Below are 25949 nucleotides of genomic sequence, written 5' to 3' on the forward strand. Positions count from 1 at the left end.
TTGCTGTCACCACTGTTGAGGCACACCACTCACTGCATTAATATTCAACTATTTGGTCTCTGTAAGTGTTCAGCAAAAGTCAAAGAATGTACTGGGGGAGTAACAATAAAATAGGAGACATTTGGAGCATCCCTCATACATAGAAACAGTGAACACACACAGTGAGTATTATCTTACCTAACTTTTTCCAGGCAGAAGTTAGAAGTGTATCCTAACATAGTCACATAGTTTCTTTTGCAGGCAATGGAGAAAAAGAGTATATTTAGAGAATATTTCAGTTAATAGTAAGGCAGATGTTTGAAGTAGAAGTTGTACTCGTAATGTGCCTAACATTTTTCTCTGATTAAATTACAAATACAATGAAATTTAAGTGAAATTCAACCTGTCTGTATAGAAGATATCTGTTATTTACAACTTACTTACTGAAGTAAGAGAGGCAGACCTCTCTCATTTGAACTCCACTACAAGGATTTCAGTACAAGAGAGACATGCATTTGTTGAAATGCATTCAGAGGAGGATTGCAAACAGGGTCCTAGGGATAGAACCTCCCCTGTAAGAACAGGATGAAAGAGCTGGGGTGTTCAGCTTGGAAAAGAGAAGATTCAAGGGAGATCTGAGAGTGTCCTTTCAGTATCTGAAGCAGGGCAATAAGAAAGAAGGGGACAGACTCTTCAGAAGTTCTCTTATGACAGCACAAGAGGAAATGATTTCATACTAAAAGAGGGGACATTTATATTGTATATAATTAAAAAGAGTTATTTATGTTTAGGCTAATGAAGTACAGGAACAGATTGCCCAAAGATGCGGTGGATGTCTTGTTGATGGGTACATCCAACGTCAGGCTGAATGGAGCTCCAAGCAACCTGATCTAGCTGTAAATTTCCCTGTTCATTGCAGGAGATTTGGTCCAGATGACCTTCAAGTATCCATGCCAATGCAAACTCTGATTCTATGATTAGGAAGCAAGAGCTATTTCTTGAGAAGATATCTGAAATTAGCGCTCACACTAACAGAATAAAGAACTGCTAGTCCTGGTCATCCTGTTTTCAGCTTTATGGGCTCAAATAGGCTTTGATATCTCCAGAAAAGTAGCTATGGAAGGACATGCTTCCTCATGACAAGCTGTTTTTATATGCATAACACTGTGAAACCAGTTGTACTTGGAAAGAATGGGAAACAGGGCATAAAACTAAACCTATGGAAGTGGTCACACTAGGTGACTGGGACTACTGTTAGCATTCTGACACTAATCAAAAGTGAGTTTCTAGTAGCTTAGAGAGTGTATGACCAGTGCTAAATTTAATGAGTTGTCCTTTCTACATTTTTTTCTGTATGTCTCATTTTTCTCTCTTCAGACCTGTGATCAGGAGCTGGGAACAGGTACAAAGAAAGAACGATGTCTTCAGGAGAAAAGCCTACTTCTGTGCGCACTTCTTCTCAGTACTCTCCTTGGTTGTGCTTTACTCATCACCTACATCATGATGACTTGTGCTCTAGGTATAATGTGGAAAATCCTTTTCCCTGATTCCACCAAATTTGTAAGATCTCTTCCTCTCCTATCTGCCTCCATTGATAATTATGCTCAGTATCTGCATGAGAGTAAGACTTTCAGAAAGACGAAGTGTAAAAAAATACCAGATATAATAAAGGCATATTTGCCCCCTCCTTGCTCCATAGTAGGGAGATATCGTCTCACTTGTTCTCCTGTTATTTAATAAGCCTGGGCCTAGCTTTGTAAGAGAGTAGCATTATATTGTCAAGAAATTCTTGAATTTCATCATCCTACCTTCCAGTCTATGACTCTGTTCTATCTGTAGTCAACTCCAGGAAACTGGGTCTGAATCTGAGATGTAGAGCTTCACTTCCACTTTTCTATCCCTGATTTAACAAACCTAGTTCTAGTTCCCCAGTACCAATAATTACGTTTACATAAAGAAAACTCATATTTTCCTACTCAGTGGAGAAGCTGTGAATAGAGACCAGAAATAGTTTTATTTCAAATTCACTAAAAAGCTATCTGCAGAACTGTCCACACAAATGCTTATGTGAGTGGACTGCTGAATGCTGAAGTTGTGTTTATATTGTTGGATACACATATCTCCTACTCCAAAATAAGCATTACTGACTCTTCATCTAGCATTTTTCTTCAACTTTTGTCATGTATGTTGGTAACCATTCACTATAGAAACTAAGGAAAAATTGTTACTTTAGTTCATAGTTTATATCTATTTCCCCTCTGCATATCTCCCTCCACCTAAACTGTTGAAACCACAGTATGAAAATCTTGCTTTCATTTGTAAGTGGCTTATTTAATAACAGAGCTGATCTTATGTTGACATAAGACACTCTAACCCAAAATGAGAACATATACCCAGGGGTTCACAGCATTTTAGATAAAGGAGGTTTTAAATCAAAGCAAGATAACTAGCAAGTTTTTGCCCTATTTTAACAGATGTCATTAACAAGAAATGTTTGTTTCCCATGCTTGAACATCTCCCTTTTCTCCTTACCTTTCTTAAGCTTTGTCATCCTTCTGCTTTGTGTGGTAACATCACCAGTAGTTTCTTTTTTATCATTTGGTCCAATCAGTGCATGTTGTTTCAGAGAAAACAGAGAAGAGGCAGAATAATCCAATCTATGACTGCCTAGATAAAACCACTAGAGGGCATCACCTCTGTACCAACTAGACTTGTGTATCTTATGCAGACTTATGAGAATCTCTCTTGCAAAGTGCAAAGGCAGCCTTGGTCTGAAGTCAAAGACAGAGCATATATTATTGCATATTCAGCAAGAACTTATAAGGAATTCAACAGCCTGTATGTGATGGAGTTTGTATCAAAAGGAAATCTTATTATATGATTCTTCTTTTTGTTGTTGGTGTTGAATATCCTCATTCTTCATTATCACTGCTCAGTTCTCTTGCTTACTTCCTATCCAGGATCATGTGATGTTGAACCAAGTCTTGCACTGTTGGCCAGAATCCTGAATTCTAGGAATGACACTGTTGATCCCTGTGAGGATTTCTACAAATATGCTTGTGGCAGCTGGGAAGGCAAACATTCAAGCACAAAAGTATCACGAAACATCTTTGATACACTGCTGGACGAAAACAAGCTGATATTGAAAAGGCTTTTAGGTAAGAAGAGGTAGTTGGTGTGATACTTTCAGAAACTTCCTCAGTCTGAGCTGAGAGTGCCAATAACTGAGTGCAACTTATCATGAACTGAGTCTAGTTTTTTCATTCATCTATCATAGCAAGTACAGATATACACTTGAGAAGTCATATTAAAATACTGACATTTCAAATATTTTAGTTATTTTCTCCAAGCATAATAGATAGAAGTCACTCTTTGAATTTCAGGAAACCAGACCATTTTCTCACTGCCTTCTAAAAGTAGACCCTTTCTCCTGTGCATCTCTGAATATGCACTCCGGCTATATCCTGATTCCATATGACACAACAACCTAGATATGCTCCATCTTTCTGTTGTTGTCAGTTTCCATACAAAGAAACTCACATATTTGGTCTCAGGAAGAGTCGTGGCAAACACTAGGTTTCTTACTTGGAGAAGTGTGGACATGTTTACTAAATTGCTCTGAATCAAATTGAAAGATGATGTTTTCTTAAAAATTCTCTCTGTTCTAATACTGCCCATATTTATTAGTTCTTTTGTAGTTTTTCATCTATTGTTTTTTTCTTAGAGGCCCCACGCTTCGAGGTAAGAGGCTCAGCTAAGGAAAAAGCAATCCAGTTCTATCGTTCCTGCATGGATACCCAAAGGATAGAATCCCAAGGAAATCAGCTATTGAAGGACCTCATAAATCAGGTGAATGTTTGTGCTACTTCTCTCTCCAGAAAATAATTCTTGTAAGGAATAGAAAAGGGTGAAGTTCAGGCTATATGATCCTATATGACAAAATTTTACTAGCATCTGAAATAAACTCATGGTTGACAGCCCAACTTCTAAGAGAGAAATCATTCTTTGAATGTTGTTTAAAGATTTGGCTTTCTGATCATCAGGTACATGAATCTGCCCTCATGAACTTATATGTTAGGACTATGCAGTAACTAAAACTGCCAAGTGGGATCATTTTTAATCTCAGAAGCTCAGTTCAATAGAATTCAACTTACAGATCAGGGAGCATCTTGCAAAATGGGTCAAATGCTTGTGTCTGAGATCTGATGACCATCTACTACTTCAGGTTTCAGGACAACTTACTTGAAGAGGAAAATGCTTCTCTTGTAATTCTGTGAGATTCCTCCCAGTGCCAGGGAAGGTTGTCCATCATCCTGTTAATAAATGACATTTCTGCCCTGTCTCCAAGGAAGATGCAGAGCCTTCCAGCTGAAGGAAAATGATTGCAGGCAAACCTGTGTATCTGCTTGTCAGGGAGAAGGGACCCTACATCCCTGATGTTTTTTGTTAATATGAATAACTTTAGAAAAACATGTTCTCTTTCCTCTCTCCTTCACAGTTGTTTTTTTTTAATTATTATTATTTTTTAATTTTTATTTTCCTGTACACTGTTCTGTTGATAATCATCATGCATTTTTGCTGTGTCACAGAATCACAGAATGGTTGAGGCTAGAAGGGACCTCTGGAAATCATCTTACCCAACCCTCCTGTTCAAGCAGGGCCATCTAAAGCCATCACCCAGGACCATGTCCAGATGACTTTTGAATATCTCCAAGGAGACTGACCCCACAACCTCTCTGGGCAACATATGCCAGTGGTTAGTAACCCACACAGTAAAACAAACAAACATGCTTCTTGATGTTCAGACAGAATCTATTGTGTTTAAGGGTGAGCTCATTGCCTCTTCACCTGTGACTAGGCACAAATGAAAAGCCTCCATCCTTTTTGCTCCTTCAGGTATATCAATATACAGTGATAAGATCCATTCTGAGCCTTCTCTTTTCCACACTAGAAAGACCCGTCTCTCTCAGCCTTTTCTTGTAAGAAGCTAGAGTCCTTTAACCATTTTTGTGGCCCTTCTTTGGACTCCCTCCAGTAGCTCACGTGTCTTTATGTGTGGTTTCACCAGTGATGAGAAGAAGAAAAGAATTCCCTTGACCTGCAGGCAATACTTTTCCCAGTTCTGTCTAGGATACCATTAACCTTCTTTGCAGCAAAGGCACATTACTAGCTCATGTTAACTTGGTGACCACCAGGACTCCCAGGTCATTTTCTGCCAGGCAGATTTTCATTTGGGTAGCCCTCATGATGTATCGGTGCTTACAGTTCTTCCCCACATGCAGAATTTTGCATTTCCTCTTGCTGAACTCATGAGGTTCCTGTGAGCTAATTCTCCAGATTTTCCAGGACCCTCTGGATGACCCTCTGATGAATCAGCCACTACTCCTAGTTTGGTGTCATCTGCAAACTTGCTGAGGGTATGCTTTCCTCCATAATCCATATCATTAATGAAGATGCTGAATTGGGTTGCACTGAGAAGGAATGTTTGGGGTATGTTGCTAGTTAATGGCATCCAACTAGACTTTGAAACACTGAGCCCAGCCATTCAGCCAGTTTTCAATCTGCTTGACTGCACATCCAGCTCATTCATTCACAGCTTGACTATGAAGTTAATGTAGGAGACAGGGTCAAAAGCCGTTCTGAAGTCCAAGAAGATGATATTCATGACTCCCCTTAGTAGGCCAGTATTTCATTATGGCACCTTATCTTGTTGGTTATCTTATTGGTCTCTTGTTGAGACTAACTACTCCTCATGATTTTCTTCTTCATGTGCCTTAAAATGCTTTTCAAGATTAGCAGCTCCATCACCTTCCCAGGGACTGAGGTGAGGCTGAGCAACCTGCTGTTTCTTAAGTCTTTCTTACCCTTTCTGAAGACAGGAGTGTCATTTGCTTTCCTCTGGTACTCTGGCACTTCTCTCAGTCTACACAGTCAATCAAAGATTATTGAGAGCAGTATCACAATAGTATTTACCAGTTTCCACAGTGCTCATGGGTACATCCCATCAGGACCCATGGTCTTCCATATGTCCAATTTGCCTAAGTATTCCCTGATGCAATTCTCTTCAACCAAGGACATATCTTTCTTGTTCCAGCCTTTCCTCATTGTCTCTGAGACCTAGGTTTCCTGAAGGTCAGTCTTGCTAGTAAAGTCTGTGTCAAAGAAGGTTGTGTCTCAGACTTCTTAACTTCCTGTGTAAGCAGGTCCCCCATCTCATTTAACAATGGACTCACATCTTTCCTAATCTTCATCATTGATATATTTACAGAAGCCCTTCATGTTGTCTTTGATATCCCTGACCAAATTCAACTCCATTAGGACTTTATTCCTCCATTCTTAGACAGTGCCTCTGTATTCCTTCCTGGTTATCTGTCTTTGCTTCCATCCTCGGTATGCTTACTTTTTTGTTTGAGTTTGGACAGACACTCCTTGTTCATCCACATAGGCTACCTGGCATTTTTGCCTGATTTCATATTCACTGGGAAACAGATTGTTTGGAATTTGGCAGAGGTGACTCTTGAATGTCCACTAGCTTTTGTGGACCTATCTCCCCCCCCAATGTCATCCTGCAGTTTACTGTTTTCCTTAAGTAAAAGTTACAGGTAAGGAAGGTATGTAGAAATCTTGATGAGTTTCTTCTGTTGCTATTTGCTTTCTTGTTTCTCAGTTGTCGTAATGACTGAGCTCATAGGGGTAAAAAAAAGTTTGTAAATGTGGATTAAACAACTGTTCTTCTCATCTGTGGTCACGCTGTTTTTCTCCTCTCTAGGTTGGTGGATGGAACATGACAGGCATAGGGAAAGCAAAGGATTTTAATGAAACTCTTCAGATTCTCATGGGCAGATACAACACTTTTCCCTTTTTCAGAGTGCTTGTGGGACCTAGTCCTTTTGATCCCAGGACCAATGTAATTCAGGTGAGTGGAATAAAGAGAATTATCAGGAAGTGCTGAGAACAAAGAGTCACTTGCACAGTTCATGAGATCCAGTCCTGCTCAAGTTAAGCCTACGGTCTTCTCTGAAGAAAGTTTTCCTAACATTTTTTTTAAGTTTCTTAATTCTGTTACACACACACACACACACCACCACCACCATCAACAAAAATAACCTACATAGTTCTGGAAAATGAGCAGGTGAAGAAGAATTAATTATTTTCATCTCTTTCTGTTTGACCAATGTAAATTTCTACTACTGTGGAAGGATCTATTTCTCATGTTCATGGGAGTGGCTATTAGAACCACATAATGTACATGTTAAGTTTTTAATACTTGTGTGTACTATTGATTTTGCAGCTCATGGAGAAATAGTTAAGAGTATTTGTATTTGAATTATAGTTGCCACAGATTTGTAATGAGATTATAAATGTTTTCTTATATTTCCGGTGTTTCTGGAAATACTGAGATATTTGTCCTTTACTCCTTTTTGTAGATTGACCATCCTGAGTTTGAAATGCCAGCTGAAAGTGAATTAAAAAAGACAAATTATCTTGAGGTAACATATCAGAGGCTGAAGAAAGGTAAAAATAGCTATTTGGTGTAGGGATCTCCTTGAATTGCTTCCTGGTTCAGAGTGACCTATTTCCATGGGGTATGATCAGTGACCTCTGAAAATGTCTTCAAATGGAACTTCTTAAGTAATTGTTTAATTTCTAAAAAACTAGTAGTTTCTAAAATGCAACCCATTATTAGATTCCAGATTTTAAAATTTTAGAGTAGAAAGAAAAGGGTTTTTTTTTTTTTTTTTTTTTTTTTGTATTTACTAGATAGTATGAAACGGGTTCTTTCTGTGTTCCACCTTGTGGAATGTTAAAAAAAAGTTCAAAGTAAAGGCTTTATAACCCATTAAAATCTGTGTATTTGGGGAGTGATAGCTAGCATTTTAAAATTATTTTAAACTATTTTAACCAAAGCAGAGAAAACAAAGACTTTGATGTGGGGAGTCATTGCAACGAAGTTAATTTCATCACATTTATCATTTATCTGAACTGAGCTCATTTTTCTGCATAAAAACTGAGCTGATTTCAGTTTCTCTGTTTGAATATTTCAGAATAATTCTCAGAAAATAAGCCCATATACAAGCATTCCTGCCATAGCTCATAAACATAGAGGCAGTACTGCTATTTGAGCATTATGGTCTCAAGTTGAACCAAGGGAGATTCAGTCTGGATGTTAGGAAATACTACTTTTCATGAAGAGTGGTCAGGAGCTGGAATGGGCTGCCATGGGAGGCAGTAGAGTCACTGACCCTGGAGGTATTCAAGGAACACTTAGATGTTGTGTTGAGGGACATGGTTCAGAGAGAACTATTGGTGACAGGTGGATGGTTGGACTGGATGATCTTTTAGGTCTTTTCCAGCCTTTGTGATTCTTGATTCTGTGATTTCTGCTCCATTAAAAATTCTGATTTATCATGTCATTATCTACTACAGTTCTCTCGTTTGAGTCCAGAAATAGCTCTAAAGTGATTCCGGTATCTGAAGAAATAGTTAACTGGAACAAAATTAAAGATTATTTTCAAAATTAAGATTATTTTCTTTTGGGATCCCATTATTCTTCACTGAAAAGGGAACTGTAATTGGCAAAGCATACTCCACATGAAGAATTACATGAGGATGTTGTGGTGAAGACGACAATTTTTTTGACAGGACTGTTGTGGTTTTAAAACAGTGTTGCTTATGTGGTCAGGATGATTGGATGGAGTGAGTAACTTTTGGTCATGTTTCTCCCTGTGGTCATATGCTCATATGTATTGCAGGTTCTCCGCGTGTATCTATCATATTTGGAGAAATTGGGGAACCTACTTGGAGGTCCACAGGATGGCCCTCCTCATTCCTTTTCCCTTACTCTGTCCTTCATCTCCAATCTCCAGCGTGTTGTCACCCCACTACAGGAAAGACAGCAGAGAGGGATGCTGTTCTTTCACACCACCATTAGGGAGTTACAGGTATCTATCTGTGCTTTAGAACTTGAGAAACAATTACATGAGACATTCACATTCTGGAAATCCAGATCAAAACAGGTTAAAAATACACTGTTTAGATACCATTTCCTTGCAACTTACCCTTGGAGTCTATTGAAGTTAAAAAAAATATATATTAATTTGCTATTTTTTTATACCATTTGGACTTTTCAGGCCACAGATTACACTAACTTATACTGATTCATTAAGATAAATGTCTATTCTCCTTTTCTACTATAATCAGTGCCCACAGCATCAAACAACTCAGCTCAATGGAGTTATCACTTACAAGTGTCAAAGGGACAATCCCAGTTTCACTATTATTTCTTATCACTGGATTTAGACTGATGGTTTACCACATAAGCTTTAATTTACTTCCAGGAAAAGGCACCTGCTATTGACTGGTTGTCATGTCTCCAGGCTGTCTTCCATCCCATGCCAATGAACCTCTCTCAGCCAATTGCAGTGCATGATATGGATTACTTAAGAGGCATGTCACAGCTCATTGAAGAATGGCACAAGAAAAGGTAAGAATATTTATGGTTAGTCAGGACAGGACTACACTAGTGAAATACATATAAATATACATATGCACACACACAATATGGACCACTGCAATATCTGATCTTAGGCATTCAGTCAGTCCTGTAGCTGGCCTCAAATTGCCTGATCTCCACAGTTACTGGTATCTTCAGATGTGATCCACTGAATCTTGCAGCCCTACTCTGGTTGCAGGTACTCATGTATCTTCTTGTAACAAACATGTATGTATGAACAGATCTCTTCAATAGGTTGTATGTATTGTTGTTCTTTTCAACAGCCTGCTCTCAGACTCCTTGTCTCTCCAGTATTCAGTTCCATCCCTCCCACAGATCCACTGCAAAATAGAGAGCATGCTCACCTAGAGAATATTTAAGAATAGCATTTAGTAAGATGAGACAGACTCTGGTGACCACGCACAGGGCTCTGTGAGTTAAAAATGCTGGCATGCCACAAGTTACCGTTCCCTCTTATCAACTTTTCCTTCAAATTTACCATGCATGTCCCTCCTAGTCCATCATTTCTCCCTTTTGCTGCCTCTAGTCATTCCTATAAACATCCCATAATAAGTCTCTTCAGTCCCCTTGAGATATTCCATAATAAATCTTACCTAGTGCTAAAATTCTATTTCCCCTTCCTCCCATAAGTAGTCCTGTACCCTTGAAGTCAATTACCCCTTGAGTCTTCAAGGTGTTCTTGAGGGTGTTTCTTTGGTTGACTCATGTCAGTGGTTTTTATAGCAAAGTCAATGAGGAAATCGTCCTCCTTTTGACAGCCCCAGCAGTAGACCATTTAGGATATTTTGTTGCCATTGTTTGGGCTACCAAGTTTCCTCTGCCTCAGATTATTCCTCTGGCACTTGCCATACCTCTTTGTTTATGATCATCTCCTAACATGATGGTCTGACTATTGCTGGAAAAATAAAAAAAAAAGACCATATTGACTTTTCTCTCTTATTCATGTTTTTCTGGCACTTCCAAAATGTTTTTGCATGGTCTTCAGCCTGTCTCTATCCATATTTGGATATTTTATTCAATTCCTAAAACTGAATACTGCTTAGTGTTCAGAAATGACTGGCTTCTGCTCAGTTCTAAATGTTTTTAATAGAATTACTGCTTAAATATTTGTATTCATCTAGCCATGAGGTGATTTCATCTTAATGTGAAATAAAGAGGTTCTCTGTATTGATCTTTTAAAGTGTCATTTTTTACAGGGTCCTGCACATCTATATGATTGTTTGTCTGGTTGGGAATCTCTCCCCTGCCCTTGATAGTCGATTCCAAGATGCACGCCAGGAGCTATCTAAGATTCTTCATGGGAAAATGGAATCTAACATGGTGAGTTAACATTTAGCCATCTTATTCAGCTTCTGCAGCCACTGAATAAATTAAGACGCAAATTCTGGATGTTCTCATGATGTCTCACCTGAATACAGCTTCTTAGATATGGTGTGCACTAGAGCCTGCAAGATCAAGAGGAGCCTTTTAATGAAGCCTTTTTCCTTCAGCTACAGGAGATGTTGAGTTTGCAGGCTCTTGTCCTGTTGGGGGACTTCAGCCACACTAACATCTGTTGGAAAAGTAGCACAGTGAGCTGTAGGCTATCCAGGAGACTCATGAAATGTATTGAGGATAACTTTCTGAGTCAAGTAATAGACAGTTGCAATGGGGGGAAGGCAGTGCTCACTAACACTAGTGAACTGATTGGTGACATTGGAATTGGAGGTTGCCTGGGGAGTAGTGACCTTGCAATAATGGACATTGCACTCTTGCAGGATATCAGAGAGGCAAAGACTGAAATCAGAAAGCTTTATTTTAGGAAAGCCAACTTCCAGCTTTTCAGGAAGTTCGTAAACATTTTTCCCCCTGGGGAACTGTCCCCGAAGACAAGAGAGGAGCAGAATTGGCAAACCTTTAGGGAAACTTTCCTCAGGGCACAAGAGCTTTCTATCCCCAGGTGCAGTAAGTCAGGAAAGGAAGGCAGGAGACTCACATGGCTAAATCAAGACCCGCTGGGTCAAACTGAAGAGCAAGAAGAAAATGCACAGGCAGTGGAAGCAAGGACAGGTAAACTGGGAGGAGTATAGAGATGCTGTTAGGCTGTGTATGGATGGTGTCAGGAAGGTCAAGGCCCAACTTGAACTAGACTTGACAAGGAGTGCAAAGAAGAATAAGACACGGTTTTTTAGTAGATACAAAACCTACTGAAAGAAACCTGGAAAAGAGAAGTCCAAGACAGCACAGCCTTCCTAGTGAGCAACACAGTCAGGCTAATAACAATGAACAAGGAGAAGGCTGAAGTACTCAACAACTGTTTTGACACAGTTTTCACTAGTGGTTGTTCTTCACACAGTCCATGAGCAAACGATTCAGAAGGTGGGGACAGGTGGAGCATGGTCCCTCCCAGTGTAAGTGAAGATCGGTTTGTGTCAACCTGAGGAACCAGAAAATCTTTAAGTCCTGGTGAGAATTGGCTGGTATGGTTGCCAAGCCACTCTTGATATTTGAAAAGTCACTGTGGTCAGGTGAAGTCCCTGGTGACTGGAAAAAAGGCAACGTCACAACCATTTTTAAGAAGAGTAGAAAGGATGACCGAGGGAACTATCAGCCTGTCAGCCTCACCTCTGTTCCAGAGAAGACCATGGAGCAGATCCTGCTGGAAGCTATGCTAAGGCATGTGGAAGAGAGGGAGGTGCTACGGAACAACCAGCATGGCTTCACCATGGGCATTCCTGGCCTGATCAGTGTTGTGGCTTTTTATGATGGTGAAACTATGTCAGTGGACAAGGAAAAAAACACTGATGTCCTCTATCTGGACTCAAATAAGGTCTTTGACAAGTTTCCCATAACTTTCTTTTCTCCAAATTAGAGAGTTATGGATTTGATGAGTGGACTGTTTGATGGATGACAACTGGGAAGACCATACCCAGAGAGTGGTGGTGGTCAATAGTTCAATGATCAGATGGAGATCAGTGACAAGAAGTGTCTCTCAGGGGTCAGTAGTGGGACAAACACTAATATTTTCATCAGTGACACTGATAGTGCACCCTCAGCAAATTTGTGGATGACGCCAAGCTGTGTGGTGTGGCTGACACATCCAAGAGACAGGATACTATCCAGAGAGATCTAAATAGGTTTGAGCAGTGTAACCAGGAAAACCTCATGAAGTTCATCAAATCCAAGTGCAAGCTCTTACACTTGAGTCGTGGCAACACCCTGTACCAATACAAGCTGGAGGGTAAAAGGATAGAGCACAACTCTGACAAAAAAAAGTTGGAGGTACTGGTAGATAACAAGCTGGACATGAGCCAGCCATGTGCCCTCACAACTCAGAAAGCCAATTGTATCCTAGGCTGCATCATGATCAAGGGAAGAGATCCTGCCATGGTCAAGGGAAGAGATCCTGCCCCTCTGTGCTGGTGAGACCTCAGCTGGAGTAATGTGTCTAAATGTGAAGTACAGGAGAGATGTGGGCCTGTTGGAGTAGGTCCAGAGAAGGGCCATGTATCCAAGGAAATTGAATACCTTTTGTATGAGGAGAGGCTGAAAGAACTAGAGCTATTCAGCCTGCAGGAAAGAAGGCTCAGAAGTTACTTGATAGCGACCTTTCAGTATCTAAAGAGAAAGATAAGGCTATAAGAAAGGAGACAAACTCTTCAGCAATTCTGTTGTGATAGAACAAGGGGAAACTGTGATAGGACTAGAGAGAATGGCCTGAAGTTGCACCAGGAGAGGTTCAGTTGGGATATTAGGAAAAAATTATTCTCAGAAAGAGTGGTGAGGTATTCAAACAGGCTGCCCAGGGAAGTGATTGAGTAACCCTCCTGAAGGTGTTCGAGAAACATTTATGCGTGGTACTAAGGGACATGGTTTAGTGGGGACATATTAGTGGTAGGTTAATGGTTGGACTAGATGATCTTGGAGGTTGTTCCAACCTTGGTGATTCTATGATTCTATGAAATAGTTTCAAACTAGAACAGAAGAGATTTAGACTTGGCATAAGGAAGAATTTTTTTACAATAAGGATGGTGCAGCTGTGGAACAGGTTGCCCATAGATGTGGCGGATACTCTGTCCTTGGAGACATTCAAGGTCAGGCTGGACCAGGCTCTGAGCAACCTGATGTAACTATATATGTTAATTGCATGAGAGTTAGATGACCTTTCAGGTTCACTCTCAACTCAAACAATTCTATGATTCTATGATGACTCTGATTTGAGGAAGAAAATGCTACTCAGTAGGCCAATAAAATGCTTCATGTTGGTGGTGGGTGGATGGTCGGACTAGATGATCTTAGAGGTCTTTTCCAACCTTTATATGATTATATGATTCTGTGTTTCTCAAAAAGTCGTGAAAGTTGACAGGATATTAAAACTTTCTAGAGCTAATTGCACTGTACCATGGAATAGGAAATATATAGCTAACCACCTTCCATGTTTTTTTTCACAGCTAGAATGTAAGTATTCATCTTGTGTGAATTTAAGTATTGTAACACAATGCTTCCTATGTTTAAGTTTTCTGAAGTAGCTTAAAAGGGATTACAATACTTATTAACCACAGCTTTCATTTTTCAGTAGCAATGTATAAGCTACTGACTGCATGTTTACTTATCTTTTTACCATCTTCATGTTCTTGTGTCTTCCTCTTCACTCTCATGTGTCTCTATTTTTTTTCCTGTTCTTACAGATCTCAGATGAGCGCTGGAGGAAGTGTTTGACTGATACCAGTTCTTTCTTTGAGCCAGTCCTAGGGCAAATGATTGTGAAAGAAATTTTCCCTCAGCAGAACAAGAAACTTGTAGGTATTCACCATCTTAATCACCAAGTGGGGCTCAGCTTCATCCCCCCCCCCCTTTTTTTTATATATATATATATATTTTTTTTTTCCCGCTAAAACTAAGGAATACATCTAGGCAGGAAGATCATCTGAAGGTTTTTAATCTTTTTATTTATCATGTAATTACATACTTCCACTCCTCCTTAGACAAATGGGGTCAGAATAAGAGCACTGCAGTTACTAGAATAAACAATGTTAAAATACTTTTTATTACCTTTATCTCAACTGTTAGCAAGGTCATGTATATAATACAAATACATACGAAAACCCTACAAATATGTGCAGCTTCAGAGTGCTTAACTGGGATGACAGTATCAGCATTTTGCATCAGAAATCCTGAAACTTTAAAACAAGATTTTCAATCATGAAGCCAATAAGCAGATGGTAGGTAAGCAAGGACTACATAGTGTTTATGACCAGCTGTATAGAAAAAAATCAATGTCAAAACATTCTGAATGGATCTACTGTAAATGGAAAACTAGCCTGCTCTGTTGAAAAAATTTCTTTTTTGTTTTGTTTTTTATTTTGGTGATCGGGTTCCTTTTTTTGGGGGAAAGGAGAGACTAAGTATAGGCACTGTGTTTTATAGAATTTGCAGTGACAAGGGTAAACAAATCCAAGAAAAGATAATGGACAACTAAGACTGTGTATTGAAGCACGAAGCTGGATAAAAAAAGAATAATAATGCTGTGAAGGATAGATTCTGACTCTCCAGACTATTGGAAAGGGAGACACTGATATGAAATACTTTTGAATATTGAATTTTCATTTCACTGAAGAACTGGGACAGTCATTTGATCCATTCCCATTCCAGAAGGGATTGACCAAAAAGGGATTATTATACTTCTATTTACAGTGGTTGGCAAAAGGAGGCGGGGAGTGGGAAAGAATTGTGAAGCCTGTGAGGAACCACTAGATGCCTAAGAAACCTAGATCTGAATAGATGTAGAAACTGCTATTTGCTCTTCCATCAAGAGAACTTCTGTTCTGTAGCTGAATTGCTGGAACAAGGGAAGACAGTAGCTAGGCCTGAACAATGTTTTTCTCCATTTGTGACTATGCCTTCTGTTCTCTATTGTAGGCTGAGCAGATGTTCTATGAGATCCAAAATACCCTCTATGGTCAACTGGATCAGCTGGAGTGGATGGATGAACAAACTCGCCAAGAAGCTAAAGCCTTGGTGAGTACACAAGGCAGAAGTTACTGAGGCCATCCTTTCCCTCATCTTATTCACACACTGAAAACTCTACATGGTTTATTAAGTGCCATCAGGGATATGTTAGCATACACTGATACATTGGCCTAGAAAGGCCACAGATACATCAATTAAATGTAATGAGATGCACTTCACCTTTAGTTTTTCACAGCTATAGAATTTAAAAACAACAAACTGAATTTAAGAAAACAAGCACAATTCTAGGCCATAGGACCCTGAGTGAAGAAAACCGAGTAGCAAGAGGAGATGCCTTGTTGAAACAGAACAGTTGTTTTCATACAGGTCTGATTAGTAAGATCATATTTTTGTTGCTTAGAAATATTTACCAGAAAGTAGAGCCTCCTGTTGGTCATGTTTCTTTCTTTCTTTTTTTTTTTTTTTTTGTTTATTATGATTTCAGGTGTCCAAACTACAAGTGGAAATTGGCTATCCAACTTACATACTCCAGACTGCCAAAGTGAACCTTGAATACCAGAATGTGAGCTATATATCTGCCTCTTACTAGCAGTTTACCTGTACTGACTGATATTTTGTCTGTTACTAAAAGTCTATGACTTCTGAATCGATGGATATATCATAATGTTCTCTTTCTGAGAATGAATCCAAAGAACCTGTATCTATTCCTTCTACACTGCTCATTGTTGCCTGTGTTGTCTCCTATTGATTGTGATCTGCTTGCATGTTCTGATTGGCTACTGATAATGTTACTGTCACATCTTAAATTGAAGTATCTTTAGAACCAGAAAAGGGCAAACAAACAAACAAACACACATAAAAAAACAACAACAACAAAACCTGGTGTTCTATAAGTTTGTCTTTTGATTAATAATTTTTTTTTGCCCATGGAATTTTCCTCTCACTCATACTATCCAATTAATTACTCATTCATTCCCTGTGATGGTGACATTTCCCTCCTCTTTCCTTAGCTGGAGATAAATGAAGACACTTTTTTCCTAAATGTGGTGGCTTGCTTGAAGAAGATAAGGGAGAATTCATTCCTTAAGCTCCTTCAGCATCATTCACAAGATATGTAAGTGTCAATACTGAAATCGAAAAATCATCAGAGCAACGTACTTGCAGAATGTACTTGTGGTGATCATCTACATCAATCCTCCCACTCAAAGCAGATTCAAATAGAGAATGTCATCCATGACTGTGTCAAGCTGTATTTCTGTATGTCTTTTTCACTGAGGGTGGAGGGGACATTGGCAGAACTGGACACAGTAGTAACAGAGATCTGGTTTAATTTAAGCAAAGGTTTAAGCAGTCCTGAACTGAGTGGCATAATTATTTCTTCTGACCTACTGGTGACACTTTCTAATCCTAAGAAAAAGATGCTGCTGTTTATTTTTTATTTTTATTTTTTCTTTTCTGCAAGAGTATGTTCCTATCAAATATATAAAAATAAGTTTTATCTTGTATTTTGCCTATCTTATTCTATCAAAAACACCACTATTATGGAGGAAGTCCTAGACTCCTGAGAAAGGGATTTTTTTCTGCCCATTGTCATAAGCCCTTGATAAAGATAAATATTTGGTGTTCTTGGGCTTAGCTAACTGACTTGATGTGAATATTGGTGGAGAAATCTAAAATGGAGTACACAGGTTCTTCTGAAGGCAGGCAGTGGACTTGAGTATACTTGTCATCTGACATTTTCAGTGCTGGTCATCACAGGAGGTTAATAATCTTGACTGATTTGACAGAGGAATTTGTGAAGGGGAATACCTTAATGTGTGTGAAAGCTATGCTGGTTGCTCTGACTAAATAAATGTAGGTTTATATCACATGCCTTTAACTCTAGATAATGTATATTTCATCCTTTTCCTCTGCTGTATGAACAGTTGTATTGAGTGAACCATTTTTGTAATGGAGGATAAGAGCAATCCATGAGGTAAAGAGTCAGTACATTCTCTCATTTCTCTTTTTCTGCTTCAAGCTGGCAGGTGCCCCCCTGGGCTGTCCATTCATACTACTCACTAAGGCACCACATGGTGGTCTTCCCTGCTGGAATGTTTCGCAGCCCTTTTTTCCATGTGGAGTTTCCCAGGTATGGAGTCTGCAAAAGTGAAGCTGAATGTAGTCCTTTTACTACACTGTGTTTTCAGAAAGAATCTCAATAGATCTGTCCTTAACCTCTTTAACTTACAGCATCTCAGATAAGGGGAAAAAACAATTTTCTGAAGCCAGATGGATATGATTTGACAGTTCTGCTCTATGAGGGTAGGAAGGCCCAACCATCATTGGGACAGATTGGATCGATGGGTTGAGGCAATGGTATGAAGTTCAACAAGACCAAGTTTCAGGTTCTGCACTTTGATCACAACAACTCTATGCAATGCTACAGGCTTGGGACAGAGTGCCTGGCAAGCTGTGAGGAGGAGAAAGACCTAGAAGTGTTAGTTGACAGGCTAGCTGAATATGAGCTGCCAGTGTGGCCAGGTGGCATACTGTCTTGTATCAGAAATACTGCAGTCAGCAGGACCAGGGAGGTGATTGTCTCTCTCTTCTCAATGCTGGTGAGGCTGCACCTCAAGTATTGTTTTGAGTCCTTCACTACAAGAAAGACTACAAGAAAGGTCTGGATTATGACCAAAGAAGGGCAAGTGAAGCTAGTGAGGGGTCTGGGCACAAGTCTGATGAAGAGCAGTTGAGAGAACTAGGATTGTTTAGTCTGGAGAAGAGGAGGCTCAGGGGAGACCTTATCACAGTTCTACAGCTACTTGAAAGGAGGTTGTAGTGAGGTGAAGGTCAGCCCCTTCTCCCACATAACTAGCAATAGGACTAAAGGTAAGGGCCTTAAGTTTTGTCAGGGGAAGATCAGTTTGGATATTAGGAAAAATTTTCTTCTCAGAAAGGTTGGTGAAGTATTGAAACAAGCTGTCCAGAGAATTAGTGGAGTCACTGTCCCTGGAGGTGTTTAAGGAAAGGGTAGATGTATTACTTAGGAACATATTTTAGTGGGCAGTATTGATGGTAGGTGGACAGTTGGATTAAATGATCTTAGAGGTATCTTTTCCAACTTTAACAATTCTATGATTCTATGGTTCTATGAAGATTAAATTGTGATCTTTCTCTGAAGTCAAGAGTTTGGTGATGCAGAATTGGAACCCAGGTGAAAGTAATCTAAGTCAAGTGTATCATTCCAGAGAAAGGAGGCAGAAGTCTTCTGTAGGTTAAATGAAAATAAAACAATTCACCTTTCTCTTTCTAGATTGCAAATGCTTCTTAAATCTAACCCACATAGATCCAATCCAGAGTAAATAAGAGCCTCCCGCAGCCTGCAGCAACTTCTTACAAAAAAAAAAAAATCTTTTCAAATGGAAAACACAAACATAATTCTGTTCCTACATTTTTTTCTCAAGAAATCTCCTCTAATTAGCAGAAATATTTTTGTTCTTAGTCTTCCCATGCGACGACACTTGCATAGACTGTAATCTTATACTTGTGTTTTTTCATCATACTAAACAGCTCTTTTAAGCAATATTTTACTGGTGTTATAAGCACTTTAAACTGTAAACTGTGAAAATATTATCTGATGTCCTTTTTTTTTTTTCATGATAATTGATAGAGACTTGTCATGATCTCACTGAACTCCAAAGATAAGCTTGAACTGAAAATAGACTGAAGTCTGAAAGAAACACATCTCAGTTAAAGTAATTAAATTATCTTTACCATGATAAACTTCTGCTGCTACTTGTATGAGATTTTCTAGTGCTTGCTGAGTTTCATGTATTCGTTATAGTATGAGGAATAGGACACCTCAAAAAAAAAAAAAAAAGAAAAAAAGTATATATACCAGTGATATGAGTTCTCACAATGTTCCTTCTTTGAAAAAAGACTGCATCTTCTTTATTCCTTTTGTATTTGTTGTTAGTAAAATATCTTTTTTCTCCCTGTCATTTCAGTCCTGTAGATTTATAAGTCAGACTTGTGTCGGCACATTAACATTTTGTCAGATGTTGCTACAGAGTTTTAATTTACTGCCAAAAACAATTTGCCAGTTTAGATGACTCTGACAATGACTTTTAAAATTAGAAATTGTCAAGATAGTTCAATTGTTGTAAGCTACAGATCTTCTGAAAGAACAGCTCTAAGAGAAGATAAGTTGTCCTGTTCTTGTTGTTATAGGTGTGAAAAGAACGATACACACCGTTGCCAATAGTCAGTAATTTATTGAGCAAGCAATAAACGAGCAAAACAGCGCTGGGCGGCCGGGAGTCTCCGCTCCACCAGAGGTGTGCAGCAGAGGCCTCCTGATCCCTCTTTTTATTGTCTCTTATCTCTGCATTCGTGTTTTATCTTTCTCTTCCTGGGCTGCGCCAGCTGTTATTTGGGGTTCATTCTCTGCCTCCTGGTGATCAAGATGATGAAGGCCGTAGTCCTCTTCAGCTCTAATCATGCGCACTTAAGAGATTTCCACTTATTTTTCTTTTGCAGTTTCTTAGAAGGTCACTGCTATCTTTTGTTCATTGTCCAGGTTAGAACTAAGCGCTGTGGCTCCAATTTGCACAAACTACAAAGTTTTTAGACAAAATATTTATTTATCTATTTTGAGACTTCTACAAACTACATAACTCTCAGTAAAAAACTGAAAAACACTGACACATCTGTCTTGAGTCAGTTTGATTAACAAGTACAGAACTTATTTTTATCACATTGTTAGAGCTGTCATGACTTTCTAGTGATGGAATAATGTTGGCCTTTCCCTGGAAGCATTCAAGGCCAGGCTGGATGGACCTCTGAGCAATCAAGTCTAATGAAAAGTATCCCTTGGCCATGGGATTGGAGTTGGAATTACATAATCTTCAAAGTCGCTCCCAACACAAACTATTATATGATTGTATGATTCTAGTTCTTCTAGTTCTATGATTCATTTCATGCTTCAGAAGTGTTAATCGGTGTGTGTAAAGAAAGAATGAGGTCATCATTTTCTATTATGGAAATATATTTTAAGAGTACTCTTGCTTGTGTGGCTTTTGTAAATTAATTACATAGAATCATAGAATTTTTTATTGGAAAGAACTTCTGGAGGTGTCCAATAAAACATCCTGCTTGTAGTGAGTGGAAGAATTGCCAATGCTAGAGCAGAGAAATTGTAGTCAAGCTTTCCTGATCTTAATCCGACTTGCCAGTTTTATATATCATTTTTCACAAGGTGACTGTTGCTAGATTGCTTCTCCAAACACCCCACCTTTGTACACTGCTGTTACAATTACTGTTTATATAGCAGTTCAGTTGGTACTGGGTAACTAAAGACATATCTCAACTGAGTAACACGTGGATGATGATAAGCAGGAAGTGCTTCTGAGTGCTCTCAAAGTAGAACAGATCGTAAAGAATTCTGAGTCTTCTTTTCTGAACCACTCTTTTTATGTTCATTTTTTAGTGCTGTGAACTTTGGAGCCATTGGGGTCTTCATGGCACATGAACTTCTTCACGCATTTTATGGTTATGGTGAGTACCAGCTATTGGGTGAAGCTTACTCTCTTTATTTACACTCCTAGGCCCCAGTGGTAGTTTACCTCTGTGGATCTTAAATTCTATTTCCCATATTCATGTATACATATATTATTAAAGCAAGTGAAGCTAAGGAAACCCATACAATGCCAAGTGGACTACTAAGAAAATGCAGTGTGAGGGATACAAGTGAGCATCAGAAATGCCTTAACTAAGAATCCTTTTTACCTCCACAGTGCTTCCTGGTGGCTGTCCTACATGCAACAGGAATGTGCTACAGAAATCTATAGATTGCTTGGTCAAACAGTATGAAAATTTTGGCTTTAAGGTCAATGGTACTTCCACACTCTTGGAGAATACAGCAGACACTGGAGGGCTTGCCATTGCTTACCAGGTATTGTACTCTGCTTACTTCTCTGATTTCACTTCCATAACCTCAAAGTCCACCAGATAACTCATCTGTCATGACTACTTTGCTATATCCCTCACCCTCATGCTGCTCCAGACCAGGATTTTTTGCAAGCCTGTGCTATCAAAGCATATGCTTTGCATTTCCTGTTTTTTTCCAAACTTAGGCTCTCAACAGAACTGTGCTTATAACCTCACTGCCACCATATAAAACCACCTCTCCCCTTCACCTGTTCTGAGGTGGGCCTTTTTTCTTTTACTTCCCCAGTTAGATCATGCTTATAAAACCAAATTATTTTATATTGGATTATTATATGCTTATGTTATAACTAAGCTGAGACATGATCTAAAATTCTGTATGGTGTAATACAATAATAATAATAATAATCTTAGTTGCAGCATATAATAATAATATTCATATTTTCTGCAATACTTCTGTCTCGAACTCCTTCTTGTTGGAGTTCAGAGGTTTAATTAATTACTGAGTGTGGGGTGCTCCGAGTTCCCTCACTTGGGAACTTCCCTCAATTTTGAGAGGGTCACACACAAGGATTTTTTGATGGCATCCAAAGCACTGGCATATACATTTTAAAATTTTATATTCAAATAGGTGTTTTTTCTTTGAAAATAATTTTCTTTTTTCTTTTTTCTTTTTTCCTTTCTATTTTCTCTATTTTTTTTTTCTTTTTCACAGCATAGTCATTAGTCTCCTCTTCTGACCAGTTGTGTGTGTAGTATCTGAAATGGGAAGCAGAGGAGATAATGTTGCTCTTGTCCCCTCTTACAGCTATTAGGGTTTTGACAAGCAGGAAGGCACCTCAGGGTGAGCAGAAATAGATACAAACATGATAAATGTATTAAATATATATTAGATTTATATGCATAATTGACAGAAGATGTTTCTGGTTCACTATCTGAAGGAATTTTATTCATTTTATCTCTCCACAGGCCTATAAGAATTGGCTGAAAAAGCACAAACAAGAAGAGTATTTACCAAAGATCGGACTTTCACACGACCAGCTTTTCTACTTCAGTTTTGCTCATGTAATGAATTCTAGGCTAGTCATGTTTCTCTATCACTCTCCACTGTCTTCTACATTATTACAGCTTTTCTTTCTCAATAGTCAGTAATCTCTCCACGCTCTTTGAGGAACAGGACATGGTGGATGTTGTTGAAAGCTTCAGAATCTTATTTTGAAAGCTAAAAATAACTTACAGGACTCCTAATTTGTTGTGGATCTCAAAGCAAACAGGAGGCCTTTCTATGAATATACCTCCATAAATTTCTGAAATCTAACAGAGTTAGTTTGTAGCAAACTAGTTGAATCAGAGGAAGCTGACTTCATTGTCAGACCTGAGTACATTTTTTTCTTTTCTTTTTTTTCTACTGTGAGCAATCATACTAAAGGAAAGTGGAACTTTAGTGGAAAAAGTACATATTCCTTTGTCCCTAGATTCATCCACCTCTTTGTCATGGTATAAGGTAATTTTGAGGGACTGACAGAAAAAAAAAATTAGAATGCTATTTAAAGAACTAGAAAAAAATGTACACCTAGCCTAAGATTTCTGTGGGAACATGGTTTAAAGATTTGTGCTGTTGTATATAGCTGTGAAGCTGACTTTCTGATCATAGTTTTTTGACTTTCTATTCTCAGAGAAGTTTCACCCTTATTAATTGCTGTAAATGTGTAAAGAGAAAAGTATCTGTGCATGTATTGGCATCAGGTCAGGGTGGTATGTAGAAAAGCAGTAATTCAGTTCTGAAATCACAAATAATTGGGTCTCAATACCAAGAACTGTATTTCAGAGGTGATCTGACAAATGGCTGGATCATTTCTCAATGAATAAGGACAGTAATTACAAGAATGAAGAATTTTCAACTGTAACAACAATAGAGTCACATAACCTTCCTCCCAACTTCTCTCATAGTAATGTGATGTTAAGCACTCCCTTTTCTTAATGATCACTGTTGCTACCGGTTGGCTAGACACGGTGCAGCATAAGGCTCTACATCCCCTCCATTCTGGACATCCCCAGCCCAGGGACAAGCGGGTCAGACATGCAGTGTCAAGCGCTGAGTGCCAATTTAATGCTGTGCAACAAAGCCTTTTATACCTGTACACCCAAAGTGCCTGCTCCACCCCGCGGTCCCGTGACACCCGATCGCACCCGAGTTCCTCCCATGAGCCCTCCTCAAGGCCACTGCAAGCCTCAGAAACCCACGGCCCTGCCTTGCAACCCTACATCTCCCCCTCTTTATGAACTAATGAGACCTCAGAAACCCGCAGCCCTGCCTTGCAACCCTACAATCATTAATTTATTTTTGTTAGTAAACTAAACATGAACGCAGGACTGTGTCTGTACTGTTACAGTAGATGGGATCCAAGGCTGCATAAGCCTGAGGTCCAAGGGTGTCTAAATTCATTCTGTTGTGGACTACAAGGCATAAAACCAAACCAAAACAAAAACAAACAAAGAACAACAACAACAAAAAACACAAGTGCCTGATCAGATAGGAAAACCTGGACAGAATATAGGGAAAGGAAGAACTGCAGTTCTAAAGCAAAGCGTGTTAATATTGTTAGTATCCATGAAAGCATTTCCTTGCCTACTCCAACAGTTTCTGTTGTGGAATATGCTGAGGCATGAAGAGCTTTCTGACTTACTTACATGAGTGCTTTTTGCACAAACTTACTTTTTTGTTTTTCTTCCCTTCAGGCAATGTGTGGACACCAGGATCCTGAAGAATTAAAGACTTCTTTGGATACAGATCCACATAGTCCCTTGCCACTTCGTGTCTATGGATCTGTCAGCAATAACCAGGACTTCGTAAAACACTTCCATTGCCCCCATAGTTCACCAATGAATCCAGACAGCAAGTGCCACATCTGGTAATCTGTATGAAAAAGAGGAAGAGACATATGATCCCAGGGAAATGAAATTTCCCTGTGAAAGTATGACTCATGGGTCATAATCTGGGCCAATGAAGTGATGTGGAGCTTTTATTTACTCTTCTACCTTCCTTTTCTAGTTATCCTTTTCTCATCAGTTTGTGGTAGGAATTGTCTTAAATTGAACTCATGAGAGAAAAGGGTCTCTCCCTGCTGCTCCCAGAGCTGTCTCAGATGGGACAACTCTGTAGTTTAGCAAGTCCTAAGGTATCAAGACAACGAGCCACTCCCTAGTAGGTAGCTTCTGTGTCAGCAGAAAAACTGTTGCATCATTAGGCCCACTGTTCATTGCATTTCCCTGTCCACACTCCAGCAACCTCAGAGATATGTTGAATGGACAGAGCAATATGCTAGAGCCCTAAGGCTTGTTCATACAAGATTGCATCTTTTAAAAATCATTTGGGTTACAATGCAAACTACACAAGTAAGTTATCAGTGAGAGAAGAACCCTCTTCTGGCAGATAAATGGAGATAAGTTGTAAGGAAAAATTAGTGGTTTCAGTTTCTAGGCTAAGATAAATAATTTAATAATGAAGGTTATTCATGCATTCCACAGGGAAACATCCTCTTTGAGGGAAGTGGGAATGGGAGTTAAAAATTGTTTGTCTTTCTTCTTTTTTTTCCAGAAAGATTCCTCTTTCATTCTTAGTCTCTCTTTAGGGTTGAGGATATGGTTAAAAGTGAATGATGAGGTAGTCACAAGGGTTTCTAGAGGTATTTGAAGATCATTAACTTGAATATTCAGAATTCTCTGGATCTTCAACCAGGCTTTCACATCCCTACATTTGTAAATATTTTCCATCCAAACAGAGGATTTTATCTGACATACAATTTAGTAACTACTTGAAACTTAATTTTAATAAATAATTTACTTTAGTGGAAAAGGAGAGTAAGATATTTTAGGGTAGCAGGAGAAGTGTATAAAATACATTATCAAGAGCAACCTAATAATTACATCAATTCAATTTTCTAAAATTTCCCCAAATCTTCTTGATTCAAAACTCTCACACATTTCGTGTACTCTTAGAACTGTTCAATTTATTTTACTTACTATATTGAATGACCGGATATTGTTTGTGGAACAGCTGAGGGCAAGTGAAAACAGACCTTATCAGTGTATTACACAAACATTGTGAAAATCCTAATAACAGTGCTAATCTTCTCTAACGCAGCAAAATATTTTCCAAGAATGAACTGTTCAGAGATTTTTTTCATTAATTTAAAGACTAATATATTAATAAAACATTTGCTTTCAAACTAAACAAACAACAAAAAAACCCAAATCCCTCACTTTGAAGCCTGTTCCAGCGTTTTGACCACCCTCATGTTAAATAAATTGTTCCTGCTAACCAGTCTGAACTTTCACTGTCCCATTATTGTGCTGTTCCTTTGTGTACTGCCACCTGTTTCTATGAAGAGCTGGCCATCTCCCTCTCTGCTTCTGCTGCCATGGTTATAGTCACAAGGAGGTCGCCTCTTGGCCTCCTCAACAGACTGGACAACACAAGCATCCTCACAGGACATGCCTTCAAGCCCTTTTACCAGCTTTGTTGTTCTCCTTTGCGCAAATATGAAGTATTTTAACATTTCCTCTATATTGTGGAGCA

The 25949-nt window shown here is 38.9% G+C and overlaps 1 protein-coding gene across 5 annotated transcripts; it reads left to right on the forward strand.

Moving 5' to 3' along the window:
* The first annotated feature begins 1393 nt into the window (after nt 1–1393).
* KEL (Kell metallo-endopeptidase (Kell blood group)) lies at nt 1394–25695 on the forward strand. Of its 5 annotated transcripts, XM_065742249.1 has the most exons (17): nt 1394–1498; nt 2940–3137; nt 3704–3828; nt 6749–6895; nt 7407–7469; nt 8733–8921; nt 9318–9463; nt 10690–10813; nt 14161–14271; nt 15392–15490; nt 15927–16004; nt 16453–16556; nt 17463–17573; nt 20913–20980; nt 21220–21377; nt 22340–22435; nt 24110–25695. In XM_065742249.1, the coding sequence occupies exons 1-17, from the start codon at nt 1480–1482 to the stop codon at nt 24284–24286; spliced, it is 2013 nt and encodes a 670-aa protein (XP_065598321.1). In that variant the 5' UTR covers nt 1394–1479; the 3' UTR covers nt 24287–25695. The 5 variants fall into 5 exon arrangements, with proteins under 5 accessions (XP_065598321.1, XP_065598322.1, XP_065598323.1 ...); XM_065742250.1 differs by lacking the exon at nt 7407–7469; XM_065742252.1 differs by lacking the exon at nt 1394–1498 and having other exon boundaries at nt 3071–3137; nt 3678–3828.
* The last annotated feature ends 254 nt before the right edge of the window (nt 25696–25949 follow it).

Source organism: Cyrtonyx montezumae, unplaced genomic scaffold (assembly GCF_038088225.1).
Source record: "Cyrtonyx montezumae isolate F1298 unplaced genomic scaffold, pur_monq_1.0 scaffold_3, whole genome shotgun sequence".
In the NCBI taxonomy this organism is placed as follows: domain Eukaryota; kingdom Metazoa; phylum Chordata; class Aves; order Galliformes; family Odontophoridae; genus Cyrtonyx; species Cyrtonyx montezumae.